Here is a 15,230-nt window from a genome sequence, read left to right on the forward strand (position 1 = left end):
TGTACACTTTAAAATTAGTATACTTGAGCTGTTCTTCCGAAAGAATGGCCTTTTTTGCAAGGAAATAGTTATCATTTTGCACACTTCAAAAGAAGTATACTCGAGCTAGCGCTGAACAAATTTCATTTGGTGTTCATGGAAGTTGATTCAGCGATGGAGTATCAACAAGTGTAGGATGAGTCCAACACTGTGGCTGGTAGCGGTCTGAGGTTAATTCCTGGTGCATAACATACCATACTATATAATGAGTAGCTGAAAATTTGACCATTTTTTTCGAAACAATTGAAGGTTAAGTGCCCTCAAAACACACCATTAAATCTATCCATAAAGTGACATTTTTATTCCTTTACAGTCTACTTAATTGAATATTGTTTAAATTTCAATAAGGAACCCTAGCGGCCTGCCATGTTGTACCCAGCATTTATTCCCAATTTGGGTTGGCGCTTATACTTTGCTTCTCTCGAAGAATAAAATAACTTAGTGTTGTAAATTAATTACATCGTAAAAAGGGTTTTCTACAGCACTGCAATAGGCAGTCATGGAATTCAACAACAGCGACGGTATATATGTCTGAATGGCTTCGACAAACTCGTACAATCTAGCTCCCGGCAATCCTAGGCATCGTATTGCCAGCTACCTTGGCGCTGAGCTGAACAAAATCAAAGGAATTGTATCAGCAGGTAAACTGTGCTTTTTCAATCACAAAATTTGCCACACAACCTGACATTGAACATGAAGAATGTTGTTTTTTCATCTGTTTCATGTCTTCATATGCAGCCAAACATTACAGCATTGTTCCTTTGTAATCGCAAAACCGGTAGACGTCACTTTTCTTTGGGCTATCATAAATATGACGTTGGTATTCTAAAGCCTGTTATTTCAATAACATTGACATGTTTATTCCAACGTCTCGTGCTACCTTGGTCATGTACTGCTGTTGTGTAGATGTCGAAAAATTGTCAACAACGAGAGAGAGAGAGAGAGAGAGAGAGAGAGGAGGAGAGAGAGAGAGAGAGAGAGAGAGAGAGAGAGAGAGAGAGAGAGAGAGAGATATATTTTTGTATCTGTAAAAGTATCAGCTTTTTCAACCTGCACGTAATCACCCTAATTTATGTAATTTACTTTTGCTTTGGTAAATTTTGCACCTAGACAAATCGTCGCAATGGTTAAAATCGTAGCTTTGGCAGTCTCTGTACTTTTGGTATCGTTAGGCCACGAAATAAGTGAGTATTACAAAATAATTTATAATTATTTGAAGGATAAATTGATTTACAACCGTTAAATACTATTGAAACGGTCATGTCTGCCCTTCACTACTTCGAATAACAGTTTCCATTCGAATTGCAGGACATAAATTTAATGTGATCAATTTTTAGAAACATAATCGCTGAAGTGTTCAAACAACTTCATGTTAGCTTCGATCATGATATCACATGTTCTATTATAGGTGCTGGTTTAAACTGTGTCACTCGATGGTCTAAGTTGTCTCATACCAGGGACGATGCACAGGCCCGGGTAACTTGCCAAGGCAATGAAAAGATGACAGGTTGTAGTAGCTATCAACCCGGACCAGGGGGGCATGGAACTCGTGATGGGGAATTTATCCACGTGTCGAGTACTGGGAGAGTATCCTGCGCTGCGCGGAATGGCAAAGAAGGGACAGGTATATATTGTCACAACAACTAATAAGTATTTTAGCACAGTCACTCAAAGTGTGGCACATCTTCAGTGACGTGATATTTTCCCAATCGGCCAGTTCTTTCTGTTGCGAGCGTTTGTATCACACAAAAGCAGTTATCTACATAATAGATGACGGGCAGTCTAAAATGGAACAGTTCATACGCAATTTTAATCCACATTCGCATTGTTTACTTATAGTACAATATGTTTAACTCTCACTACATGCCCTGGCGCAGGCTTGCAGACCTAGTGCTATTTATTCTCGAAGCAACGACACGGTTTTGTCATATTCGTAGCAAAGTGTTTCAAATAAAATTTAACTAAACACTATTGTTTTGGAACTGAGAGCAAAGCATCATTCATACGTACGCCCATCTGATAGAAATCTGACAGGAACATCTGGATACTTATTCTTTTCCCGCCAATTTTACAGGCGTTCGAGCATACGCAAGGTGTTGTACGGCAGATGGATTGACGTGTGGTTATGCTGACGGTGCGAGATCTGGAAGACAATACAATGATTCAAGTACAGTTTCGTTTTCCACGTCAGACGATTCAACTTTTATGACAGGTGTGTGGGGTTCACTTAATGTAATTTGTGTTGGTTTTCAGATGCGATGTCTATCACAATACGTCTTGTTAAGCTTACAGAAGGAATGCTGAAAACAATCATGAGATTAATTAATCGGTTTGCCTGCAGGTTGTTCCGCCTCTACTTTCTGGAGAAATTTAAACGGAGCCTCGCCTAACCCAATCAATGCATCGATTGAAGTAGACACAAGGAACGGCCAATGCGTAGCTCTGAACGGCCGGGGTGGACTTGGTAAGTGCCTTTGTTAATATGTTTGAGATATCCCCGTCCACTAGTTCGCCAAATCATTTGACTAACCTACAGTGGGTTTTATCAATCAATTCCACCATTCTGTACTTGTATTCCTTGCAATGCTAGTCAGGAATCCTTACATATATTGGCATGCCTCCATAGAGTCTTTACTACTTACGCCCGTTTCAGTCTTGTTGTGTGTACTTTAGGATTCATTGATCGTGAATATTACTTAATTTCATCCATTTCATAATGTAGAATACAGCATACTAAAATTGCTCCACATCGGTTCCTTTAGATGAATGACGTATGTGGTAATTATTTAAAATGTTTTGGGTTCTAGCAATCGATGTTCTTTAGCTGATTGTACTGTTTGCTCCTTTGACATAGGAGTGTACGCTCATGGCGTGTACTGTTCTGCTCCCAATCTTACTTGTAAGACAAAGTGGAGTGAAAAAAGTCAAGGCGGAGTGGGTGCTGTTGCTACGGTTACCTGTGAGGAAGAATGGACTCTCACTGGCTGTAATGCATACACTCCCTATAAAGAAAACGACGGTTCCTACGTTCTGAGTAAGTTCCCTATGTCTACTAACGTGTAACCCCTTATGTATGTATGTATGTATGTATGTATGTATGTATGTATGTATGTATGTATGTATGTATGTATGTATGTATGTATGTATGTATGTATGTATGTATGTATGTATGTATGTATGTATGTATGTATGTATGTATGTATGTATGTATGTATGTATGCATGTATGTATGTATGCATGCATGCATGTATGTATGCATGTATGTCTCTATATATGTATGTCTCTATGTATGTATGTCTCTATGTATCTAGGTATGTATCTAGATATGTATTTGCAGGAAAGTTTTGACCTTAGTCAAACAGACTATGATAAAAGACTCCTTTTCCGTTAGTGGTTAAACGGACAAAGTATATACATAGCTGTCTTTGAGTAGCAGTGTTGTCATATATTGTTTCAGAATGGAAATTTATTGCTCAGCATCTGCAAACATGCCGAAAAACGTGTCCGCACAATGCCTCCAGCTGCATTAACAGGCAGGACAGATTAAATTATACCAAAAGTACCGTGTTGCATTATGACACACGACCGCTTGAATAGATCACAATCTGGTATACTGAGAAAATATATCGGGACTGGAGTTGATATCATGCCATTTATCTGTCAACATCATTTCACTTCATTGCTTATTTGCAGAATGTATTTCATTTTGCCATGACATGTTAACGTCCAAACGTCACCGTCCCCTGACACATTTTTTTATTTATCCATAGGTTGTGGTGATTGTGTTGCAGTCAACGGAGGCAATGAACAGTACATCTATGCCATAGCCATCTGTTGCAGAACATGAAAATTCAATACAGAATCTTCAGAGTCTTCGTCCTATTATGCCATTTATTTCGACTGGCTTTCAAGATGACCTTTCATCAAATAATGAATAAATTAAGATATGTGGTAACGGTTGTGTTGATGAAGTCTTTAAGGATATTTAAATAACATATGAGACATAGACTAAAATGTTAAGTTTTTACTAACAAACATTCCCTGTGAATCAAGGAAATAAATGTGAGAGCTGGAGTATATTTCCTGTTGCAAATTTTAATGCAGTGTCTGTCTCCTCAGGATTTTATTTGAGGTGATATTGGTGCACGATGATGACTTTGAAATGCGATATTGGCATCTAAGTCACTAGCACTTAAATTGATGCAAATAGCCAAAGATTAATATTTACAATCATAAACTTCATGGAGGAGACGAGGTAATATTTTGTTCTGCATGACACTTTATCGATCGACATAACATATATACTTTGCTGCCTTGCCCAGGCTGCCTTGGTCTCACAGGAGGAACTCTTTAAATCTAGAATTTCACATACGACTTAGTCTAAATCATGCTTCTAAGACAAAACATAACTGGATTAAATTCAGTGCCCGCTTAACCCTGTGATGGCCGTATTAAAGATTTGATTTCTTGATAATTGAACTCACGATTTCCAATACATAAACATTATGCTCTTCCAACTTCCGGAAATTGCAGTGACGTTTTAAAGACAAAACAGCACCAAATGTTACTTCCTTCATGGTTTTATTCTTATCATATTTAAACTGGAAAGTGAACACCCCTCAAAAAATCTCCATATGTATATCTGCGTAATGTTAGTCAAACCATGACCACTTTCTAAGTTTGCCTTTGAATCGCTAGAGCTACCTAAGTCTCCTTATCCGGCACTATACGGCACTAGCAAAGTTTTCTAGTTTGTTCAAGTTTGAATCCCACACTGTAAAAATAGCGGACGCTAGACGCGTCTTTACGCGTTCAAATGTACATGTCGGTGTTCAAATTTGAACGGTTAGTGTTTCATATTGTTAACACTAGTGTTCATATTATTAACAATGATGTTCTAAACCTGAACACGTAGTGTTAACAACTATCTCCTTCAAGTGTTCAAAAACTTAGCATCACAGAAATTTTACAATACTGTGAAACAATTAACAATCTTTTGTGTTTTTTACTTTACAATGGCTATATTAACTTTACTACTGCCTCGTTGTCCGGAATACGTAAACAGATTTCGGTGTAACGAATTTCACAATAAGTGGAAAATATTTCCGGTCTACAATTGCTGAAAGCATGTTTTTTCTAAAAAGGAAGTATAAAAAATAACGTTTATTACGGGTTGAAATTTTGAAATTTTGAAAACAAAATCAAAAAACCACCATGAACGTTTTAATTTTAACATCGGCGTGCAAGAGGCGTTCTACTTCTTAACACTTGGTGTTCAAGTTTGGTGCCTTTTCTTATCCCATGATGCATCAAAACGGAAGTTGCGACATTTTTCTTGTAAGCGCACGCTGAAGTCGTGATAGTGCGAAAGCAAGACCAGAAAGGGTAAGTTTTCTCTCCAAAATATTAAAAGGTATTGGATTTTGAAGCATCTGTATTATTATCCTTCGAAATTAATTGTATTGTACTTTGAAAAAGCTTAACTACGTGAAAAAACCTTTATTTCTTTCAGTGGCTGGTGGACCATACACTAGCTGTGAATACGCAGCAGTGTTTTGGGCCATGGGGTATCGATCGCACTCGGGTCAAGGGTCATCACTGGAGCGATGACCCTTGACCCGAGCGCGATCGATATGCCACATTACCGCTGCGTAATCACAGCTACACATGTCTTTTAGTAACCACAATCGCATGTAAATTTAAAACTTTAGTTAAACATCGAAGAATATTGTTTTAGCATATGAGAGTTGGCTTTGCTTTTACTTTTCATCAGTTGATGACACGAAGAAGCCAATATTTTGTAACATTGACGAAAAGAGGCACTGTATACAAAAGTCACCCCTATTCCTTAACCTGATAAGGCCAAATTGTCTTTCATTTGAAGTCTCATGTCGCCATATTATCTTTTGTTGCATTATTTTCAGGATGTAAAAAGTTGGATGAACGTGAAATCGAAGAGTTATTACAGAAGCTATTGGTACAGAAATTGAAGAATATTATAGATAGCTGTCTGGAAACAAGCTTGAGAACCTCAGTTCATCTCTGATGTAGATTTGAACTTTCGAGGGTTAGTAACTGAATTGATAAGTTTCTGTATTTCTGTTTCTGAATTTATCTGAGCTATGTCCAGAACGCTATGATTAACTAAATGTTACTGGAGAATAAGCTTTCAAATACTTGTAGTCGCCCTTATCAGATGCAATGGTGGAATGAAGAATTAAAGCAGAAAGCCACAGAAAATTCACAGTGAAAAATGTACACTCTAAATTTCGGAATTTTCTGAAATTTCCACTCTGAATTTTCTGTCGCTTTCTGCTTCAAATCTTCATTGCACCCTTGCATCTGATGAAGAAGACGTCACGTCTTTGAAGGCTTATGCCAGTAACATTTAGTTGATCATAGCCTGCTACCAAATCTTTGATTATTTTATATTTTAGATCAAGACGTCTTTTGTTCTCGGTTTGTTACTGATTTTAGCTTTGCTGTTAAGGACGTAGACCTTATATCATAGGTGAATGTGTGGCATCATCCTCAAATGTTTACATCCCAAAACGGCCAGTACGATTCATTTAATATTTGGAGTACAGGTTTCCTGGGATTTTCCTAATCATATATCTACAAGTTATGATGAAATACACAAAATTGTATTTTTGAGACATTAAAGACATTTCAGACATTTTTAAGACATAAGGAATTATCAAATGTGATATATTCAAGTAAGCCAAATTTTTAGCTTTTCAAACAGATGTTTTCGTACGTTTTTGCAAGTATGAACATATAACGTAATCCACAATAAGTAAAACCTGTTTTGTCACTACTTTGTTCATATTGTTTGAAAACGATCTACAGTGTTTATGGGATTTTCTTTTGTTTATGTTTTGATAGGAAGGTGTTTATTAGCGTTGGTGTTTTCCTCTGACAAACTTTACAAGTGGCCATATGGCCACTTTGTAAAGTTTTTCAGAGGAAAACACCAACGGTGTTTATGTGCCCAATTGACACTAAATAGTTGTATTTTACTAAAGGAATTTTTGTGTATTTTTAAATAAAATAATTTTACTGAATATCAGTGGTCTGTTTTGTTATTTCCAGGCTTGAACTTCCCATGAACGCGCAAATTAAAGGTGTTCAACAAGTGCATATCATGTGTTCTAACCTTTAACACACTTATCGTTGAACGGCGTCCATGCGTTCAAAAAGTGTTACAGCCCTTTGAACGCGTAAATGCGTTCAATTTTTTGAACGCATTTCATGTGCAACGTATGTTCAGATATGGAACACATGGTGTTCAATATAATGTCTGATGAACACGAAGTGTTCAAAATCTGCACACGTGTGTTAAAAATTGAACATTGGTTGAACACGTAGTGTTAAATTTCTGAACGTCTGGACGCGTTCAAAAAGTGTTACAAAAAGGCGTTTAATTGGTGTTCTATCCTTTAACACTAACTTTACAGTGCAGCCTCTAATAAGTACATTCGGTCCTATGGCTTGGATACGTCGAGGCAGAAGCGAGATCTCATCAATATTTCTGGCTCGATGGGCAAGTTGGGCCGTTTGTATTTGACAAGTCCCCTAACAGGTATATGTATATTGACTGGATTATGAAGCTGGTAACCATATGAACAGCGAACGCCTATTATCAATACTTCGCGGATTTCAGTTTTACCGGTTTTTTGCAAGCAGACCTTTACCAACAACTGTGGCACCGATGGAATGACTTCTCGTTTGCTTACATGAGGCGAAGGTCCTGAGATCGATAAATCGTTCTTTCCTTTGCATGAGATGAAGAAGACTGAAGATAGTTCTACCTCTTGGCTTTTAAAGTCGCCTATTTCAGTGACAATATTACTAGACATTGTTATTTGTCTTGTGTGTAACAAACTTCGTCGTATCCTACATAAGTTTTATGGTATGAACATTTGTTCAATTACGCTGTTTTAGTATTGTTTCTGAATGGAAGTGGTTCGATCGACCTCCGCACAGGAGGGCGTTGCATTTAGTGAAAAAGTGAACAAAATGTCTGGTACCATGGCAATACAACTGCAAGGCAACTCATAATCTTAAATTTACATCTTACGGAGCATTATTGTGAACTGTGAATTGTAATTTGTGGGAAACTTGTTGTTTCGTATAGTTTCCCGACAGCATCAAATTACAGCATCAATTTTTGTTACTCAAACAGACCTCGATGTGATGGAAACCATGGGACACAAAGTCAGCTCCGCATGGAAATACGAAAATTCGAATCGTTCAGCAAAGCCATAACACCAAAGTCTGGAATTCACCTTGTATAAGCGTCACAGAGTCGTTTGCTCCCTTAAGGTTCAAAGACAGGAAATTGACCTTTTTAAGCTAACTAACAATGCCTAGTGGTTAATAAGCTCAGAACCCCCATAAATTATATATTTTCAGAAAGCCTAGATATTGGGAAACATGTCGGTCACCATATTGTCACCATTGTTTTGCATAACTATCACGTGACAGGTAATTTGCATAACCTTTCAAAAATCGGTTATCCCCATATTTTGTTTCAATGCTTTGAGATAAAGCTGAAATTTGTGTGAGTGCAAGCTGTCCTAAGGATCTTTTAAGGTGTGTCTCAGAATTTTTTAAACCTTATTAAACAATTTTTATGCCAGAAAGACTTCCAGAGCGATGAATTTAACCCTAGTTAATTTTTTTAAATTGTGCTCCAAAAAACTAAGCAAGATACAAAAAATCTGAGACACGAGTTAGAAGAACGTTGAGACAGCTTGCATTCCAGAAAGTTTGAGTCAGATATTTTGAAGTATTGAGACAAAACATAGGGAAAACCGATTTTTGAAAGGTTATGCAAATTACCTGTCACGTGATAGTTATGTAAACAATAATGACACTGCAGTTACCAAAATGTTCCCATATATCTAGGTTTTCAGAAATTGTATACTTTACGGGGGTTCTGAGCTTATTAACCACCAGAGACTTGTTAGATTAAAAAGGTCGATTTCTTGTCTTGGAACTTTAAACTCTTGCCAAAACGTTCCGGGGAAACCTTAAACCATTCCCTTTAGAAATTAAGAATAAAATTATGTGTTGCCGTGCAACTTTACATGTTCAGAATGATATCGTTCCTAAAGCGAGTGTACCGCACGTCATACTTTTGAGATTTACATTTGTCATGTGACAGAAGTGTAAGCTCAGGACGCTCGAAATTTGCTGACGAACTTCAAACTATATCGACCGTAGACAAAATTGCAAATTTAATTTTGAAGTACAGTTAAACGTAAACACCGTCGGACAAATTGATCTAGCATTCGATTCATGCTTAGAAACATCAAAATTTCATATATAGCAATTTTAGTTATCAAGTTAAAATGATCGGTCAAAGAGCTTTTGGGTGTTGGATCAACACAATCTTGAGATTCTGCCACAATTTTGAAATAGGGCGCCGGGCAACGATGATTACAACAGCTTACCACATTTCCAAATATTTTGAAAAAAGTAAACTTTTATGACCTATTTGAATATGAAAGTCGTGTCAATTCATCACACTGTCCCCCCCCCCCAGCAATTGAATATTAGGCTTCCCTATAGCGACATATACGGTGTTTGCCCAGAGATTTGTGGCAATTGATGTCCTGTGAAGCAAACATAACCAGGCCTGAGCGATAGTACACCCGCCCACGAACATTTGCGATGTAAATGTCATATATTTGCGTTCAATGATCTGGAACTTTATTAACCATGGGGGTGCAGTGCGCGCATACTAGGACAGCTAATAAACATATCATCATTCACATCGCTGCAATAAACGACGCCCTCAAGCGATTAAAACAAATTCCAGGGGAACATCTCCGTTGACAACCACGTGCTTTACTGTGCCTTTAAACCAACCGATGTAGACATAAAAAACTCCAAAGGTAGAAGTAAAGATGCGTTGATTTGAAGATACAAGTCTCACGATATTTTGCCACTCATTGCTTCATTCCAGTTTAACCCTCGAAATAAAACAATTTTGCTTGATGTGAAGAATAGTGTCATTAAGTTGTTGCTTTTATATATATATATATATATATATATATATATATATATATATATATATATATATATATATAATATAATATATATATATATTATATACACAAAATGTATACAATGTGCCTCCCGGTTAGGGGAGGAGCGACCTGTAGATAGAAACAAGATGACAGATAAAAAGGCGGACAGATTAGATGGATGGATGAGTAACCCTGCTTTTACCTCTCAGATTGTATAGTGATGGATACAGGATCGCATAAACCAACTAATAAACTTATTCCGTAATTGTTGCAATTCCTTTCTATTTGAGTGTATTGATTTCGAGTGTGACGTACGAGCGAGACATTGTTTGTATCAGTTGCGTACTGATCATATTTTGTTCCAATGGTGGTTGCAGTTTGGTGTCGTGTGAATGAGTTCAAATCCGAACGCAATAAGAGTAGCACCACCTGTTTGTCAGCACGGGCGCACCAACCATCATCAAATAAACACGTATCAGTCATGAAAACATTTGGCATTCTTTACAGCAAGGCAGCAGAAAAGGCGAATACCGTCATGTACATTCTACAGTAAATGTTGTTACTGAAGTATTTGTATTTACTTGATCTAAGCTGTTGCACCCATGCATTGCTTTACGAAAGTCTCCCCGTCTTATAGAAATCAGTATGAGTAACCCTTAATCACCGAGTTTCTCATACAAATTTGTGTTGTTTACAATATGGATTTTACTCATAGTTTTATAGCGTTATTCAGGTATGCAGCTTGTCTCTGTGTGTTTATTACTGGCTTTTATTACCGACTTTTATTCTCTGGAAAACAGTAATTCAGCTTTTCTAATCTTTCTTTGGCTTGAAACATTTTCAATATAATTGTTGGTCATAACCTCCCCTTTGGATACTTGTGATAAAGCTGTCGCTGTCACTTGTTTCCTGATTAAATGGATACAAATACACAAACATAATTGTAACACTACAGCGAATTTTTATTCGATTTAATAAAGAACCGTCTTCCTATAATCGTTCAAGTGTGTAAGCTGAAACTAATGCAAATTGAAGATTGTATACGTTTGGAACTGTTCGGTCTATGGGTTTCTGCAGCAGATAGCAATGGCGTAGATGTATTGGCCGTTTCCTCCGTTGACAGCAAAGCATTTTTCATCTGAAAAAGCGAAAATTCTTTCTTTTACGTTTATCATACGACAAAGAATGGAAGTCACCTACCAAAAAAAACCTCGCACATACACACAGTCATACGCACGACCAGACTGAAAGATCCGTCGCTCGAGGACCGCTCTTTACGCTCCCCTCCCCTTACGACTGAACGTGGTCTGTCACATGGGGCGGCGAGATGAAAGAAATTTAGTCACGCCTACAGCTGTTTCTGATATCGCTAAAATATGTGAAGTTTATGTAGAGTGCTGTTGAATATTTATTGAACCAAGTCCCCTCTCTGCATAATAAATGTGGTGGTCATGGCAACGCTGTCAATCAATTACGATTGTGGTCCCCAGTCTGTCAACACACATTGTATATATAATATAAAGCTCGCTATCTTCTGCGTGTACACACTTGTTGATCACATGTGAAGAATATGGTACGCATACGTATACATAATAATACAGCTGTGAAATTTCACAAATAAATTGAAGCCAGGCCAAAGGTCTGCTGTATCAGACTTTGCGATACTGCAAATTTGAGATGATAAACCTACTTTCGATATAAGTGCCGTCATTCATCAAGTGATAGGTCAAAGAACTGCATCCTGTGAGGGTCCAGCCTCTATTACACGATACCAATGCCTTGCTACCACGACCACCATGACCTTTGACACTCCATTTCGCCCGACATTCAAGGTTAGGGGCAGAACAGTAGACTGCGTGTGCATTTACCCCTTTGTATGAAGAAACGGAAAGGGAACGTTCTCTAAGAATTGATAATGGAAGTAAACTCAAACTGTTCTCTACATGTTTCCTCTTGAATGTTGATAATACATAAATAAAAATATACTTAAATTAGCACATGAATAGTTACTTCCTTTGTCATGAGTGATATTGTTTTGATTGCTGATATTATTTTGAGGAAAAGTATTGTCTGGAGCTTCAGAGATTCCTTATAGATAAACTGTTAATGCGCAAGACTTTGAGGTAAACCTTTAGCCTATTTGTCAATGAATTACTTTGCCAAAACAAAATGAAATGTTTGATTACTCACCATTACCATCGTAACCGTTCTGAGCGAAGCATTCTCCATTCCGTATAGATGTCAACCGGTGGGAGATAATTGAATTTGGTGCGGCTCCATCGATAGCTTGCCAGAAAGTGCTTGCAGAGCATCCTGGAAAGTAAATGACAAACTGGATATTGTACAAGGCATAACACGACTTTATTCTGATTAACATGAGGGCTCGAGGGCCGATATCAGAATACCCTCGTGATAAGAGGCTCTATCTAAAGAATTGACTGAGCATTTATTATGTTCCCAAGATATTGAGGGAGCATTAACACAGCACTTTATTAGTTCGAGGAAGCCACATAAAAACTGTAGCCAGATCAGATCGTAGTCGATGGATTAGAAAAGTTACAGTAATAGCATGCATTTGGCGGTATAAGGTTTAAACCCCACAGGGTGAGAGTGGCAACTGCATCAACGGTTAAACAGAGTTTTGTGTAAATTGAAAACATGACTACAGCAGGGTGGCGATCGTCCTGTTTATTTCAAACTTTATTTGTAACTTGGTTGTTTGTTTCAAAGTGCAGTGCCGAATTACTGAACATTTTCAAAAGACTTGATATTAGAACGCTGTTAGTCAGAATGTGGAAGATGAAGAATATTTCCATCACATTCAAGAATATTGGGCTCTCCCATTAATCCATAACACAGGAACTCATTATCTCACATTCCTGGCTGCTGGGAGTGCGGGATCGAGAGTGTGGGATAAATCGATCCCACACTCTCAGAAACCGTCCCACACTCTGCAGTAAATATTACACGACCTCTGATTGGATGATAAGCAGTCTGTTTTGTTGCACGCGCAAAATGTTATCCAATGGCACGACGAGTAACACACGGACTAGAACTACAAAGTAAGCAGGTCAAAGTACAGCGGCAGACGACAGAGTTGTCACGATTTTTGATAATATTGTACGTGTCCAAAATTAATGTAACGCATTTTCTGGTCATGTGAGAAAAAGAATCTCACACACCAAGGACCTGGGATCAGATTTCTCACACGAGTTGGGGATATTTTGTCTCACACGAGCCGCAGGCGAGTGTGAGACAAAATATCCCCAACTCGTGTGAGAAATCTGATCCCAGGTCCTTGGGGGTGTGAGATTCTATTAATCTCTATATTTTTATCATTTCAGTGTGACTTTCCTTTTGTTTGTGTAATGCTGCTATGGACACATTGTCAGAAATAAACTTCAATAATAGGCTTATCCTCCAAGCTGATGGTAATATTTACGTCAAACTTTGGCCTGCTAGAACGTTATCTCAAAGAATAAATGCTATTTTCAGCCCATCTCAGAGCTTTCCGAGCCCTGAGAAAAGGATACGCATTCAAAAACAAACTTAGTTCAGTCAATGGGTGTTCTAGACAAGTGTAGCATAGTGATTCTCAGAAATAACAGTAATGCAACAGTCAATTCGTAACTCTACACACACACACACACACACACACACACACACACACACACACATATATATATTGTTATGTAGGTCATTTCCCCCACACTCATCATGACCTGAGTTCAATTAGTCTAGAACATTCCCAAGGTCACTGCCCTTGATGACCTCACAACCTTGAATTCAATTAGTCATGTTTGGAATGTTCTGGAAAGTTGATTAGTTGTGTAAGGGAGATAATTTTAGAACAGTAATTAGCATGTCAATAAAAGTTCTAGATTGTTCTTACATGCCTTTATAAAAGGGACGTGCACAGCTTCCAGTCAGACTTTTGGGATCGTGTCTCTTGTGTGTTACTAAACTCCAGCAGTAGTCATTCTCAAGACTTTTCAAGACTTCACTGTCAACGCTGGATTTATACTGTGGACTTTGTGCAGCTTCAAGCCTGCAAGCCAAAGGACTGTTCATTCATCCGACTGACTGTTACAACTCTGAGACTGGAGCTTTGCCGTCCCAGCTGAGATAAGTAGTCTGTACACTTTTAAAGCTTGTACTCTATCCCTGACTTAGCAATTAGTTTTATTTTTGTAATAAATTTTGTTTAAACGTTAACTGCTGAGTTCACCCTTTTGTTCGTTTTCTCTGCACGTAACAAAATTGGGGGCTCGTCCGGGAGCCGAATATTTTGAGCCGTTTGACAACATTTTGCCTGCCTTTTCAAAACTACTGTATACTGTGAACTCAGCAAAATTCAATCATGGCGGAATTCAAGCCAGACGAATTTATGGATGACCTTGATCAGGACACATTTGATTCCCTCAGAAAAGACGACCTCATAACACTGGCCAATTTCCTTAAGGTAGAAGTTAAACGATCTATGCGCAAGCGAGAAATACAGTTCAAGATTGCAAAACATTTAGTTAAATCAGGCCATTTTGAGGAGTCTGCCTTAAAAGATTATGAGCCCGAGTCTACCTCTGAACTCAGAAAATTAGAATTAGAAATGCAGACAAATTTGGAGATCAAGAAACTAGAATTACAAATGAGAGAGAAAGAATTAGAAATGGAAGAAAGACAAAGAGAGAAAGAAAGAGAGGAAAAAGAAAAGGAAAGAGAATTAGCAGAACACCGACTGCAATTAGAAATGAAACGTTTAGAGCTTGGACAGTCAGGAAAATTCTTCCCTTCAGACAAGTTTGACATCACTAAGCATTTCAGGCTAGTTCCCCCTTTCCAAGAAAAGGATGTTGATAAATATTTCCTTCATTTTGAGAAAATTGCTCAGAGTCTGAACTGGCCTAAGGAGTCCTGGTCTATGCTTTTGCAGAGTGCTTTGGTGGGTAAAGCCAGAGAAATTTACATTCAGTTGTCAGTAGAGCAGGCTTCAGATTATGATTCTGTGAAGGAATTAATTCTCAAGGGCTATGAGTTGGTGCCTGAAGCTTACCGTCAGAAATTTAGGGATTGTGAGAAGGTGAAAGATCAAACTTACGTTGAATTTGCTCGAACAAAAGAACAACTGTTTGATCGTTGGTGTTCTTCGGAAAAGGT

The 15,230-nt window shown here is 37.9% G+C and overlaps 1 protein-coding gene and 1 long non-coding RNA gene across 2 annotated transcripts; one reads left to right on the top strand and one right to left on the bottom strand.

The window, feature by feature from the left end:
- Window positions 1-1,153: 1,153 nt before the first annotated feature.
- Window positions 1,154-3,994, top strand: LOC139132448 (proprotein convertase subtilisin/kexin type 9-like). The gene is made up of 6 exons (XM_070698793.1): window positions 1,154-1,223; window positions 1,448-1,663; window positions 2,114-2,251; window positions 2,381-2,503; window positions 2,894-3,073; window positions 3,810-3,994. The coding sequence occupies exons 1-6, from the start codon at window positions 1,163-1,165 to the stop codon at window positions 3,884-3,886; spliced, it is 795 nt and encodes a 264-aa protein (XP_070554894.1). The 5' UTR covers window positions 1,154-1,162; the 3' UTR covers window positions 3,887-3,994.
- A 7,100-nt stretch (window positions 3,995-11,094) lies between these two features.
- LOC139132450 (uncharacterized) lies at window positions 11,095-12,384 on the bottom strand. Its single transcript, XR_011552299.1, has 3 exons — window positions 12,267-12,384; window positions 11,767-11,946; window positions 11,095-11,214 (listed from the first exon to the last, which is right to left on the bottom strand). It is a non-coding gene; the product is annotated as an uncharacterized lncRNA (long non-coding RNA).
- Window positions 12,385-15,230: the final 2,846 nt, after the last annotated feature.

The sequence above is a fragment of the Ptychodera flava genome, chromosome 5 (assembly GCF_041260155.1).
Source record: "Ptychodera flava strain L36383 chromosome 5, AS_Pfla_20210202, whole genome shotgun sequence".
Taxonomy (NCBI): Eukaryota; Metazoa; Hemichordata; class Enteropneusta; family Ptychoderidae; genus Ptychodera; species Ptychodera flava.

Excerpts from the sequence above, each read along its gene's own strand:
- LOC139132448 (XM_070698793.1), top strand. The coding sequence starts at position 1,163 with ATGGTTAAAATCGTAGCTTTGGCAGTCTCTGTACTTTTGGTATCGTTA. Across the intron at positions 2,504-2,893 it reads GAACGGCCGGGGTGGACTTG|GAGTGTACGCTCATGGCGTG; the intron begins GTAAGTGCCTTT and ends CCTTTGACATAG. Across the intron at positions 3,074-3,809 it reads CGACGGTTCCTACGTTCTGA|GTTGTGGTGATTGTGTTGCA; the intron begins GTAAGTTCCCTA and ends ATTTATCCATAG.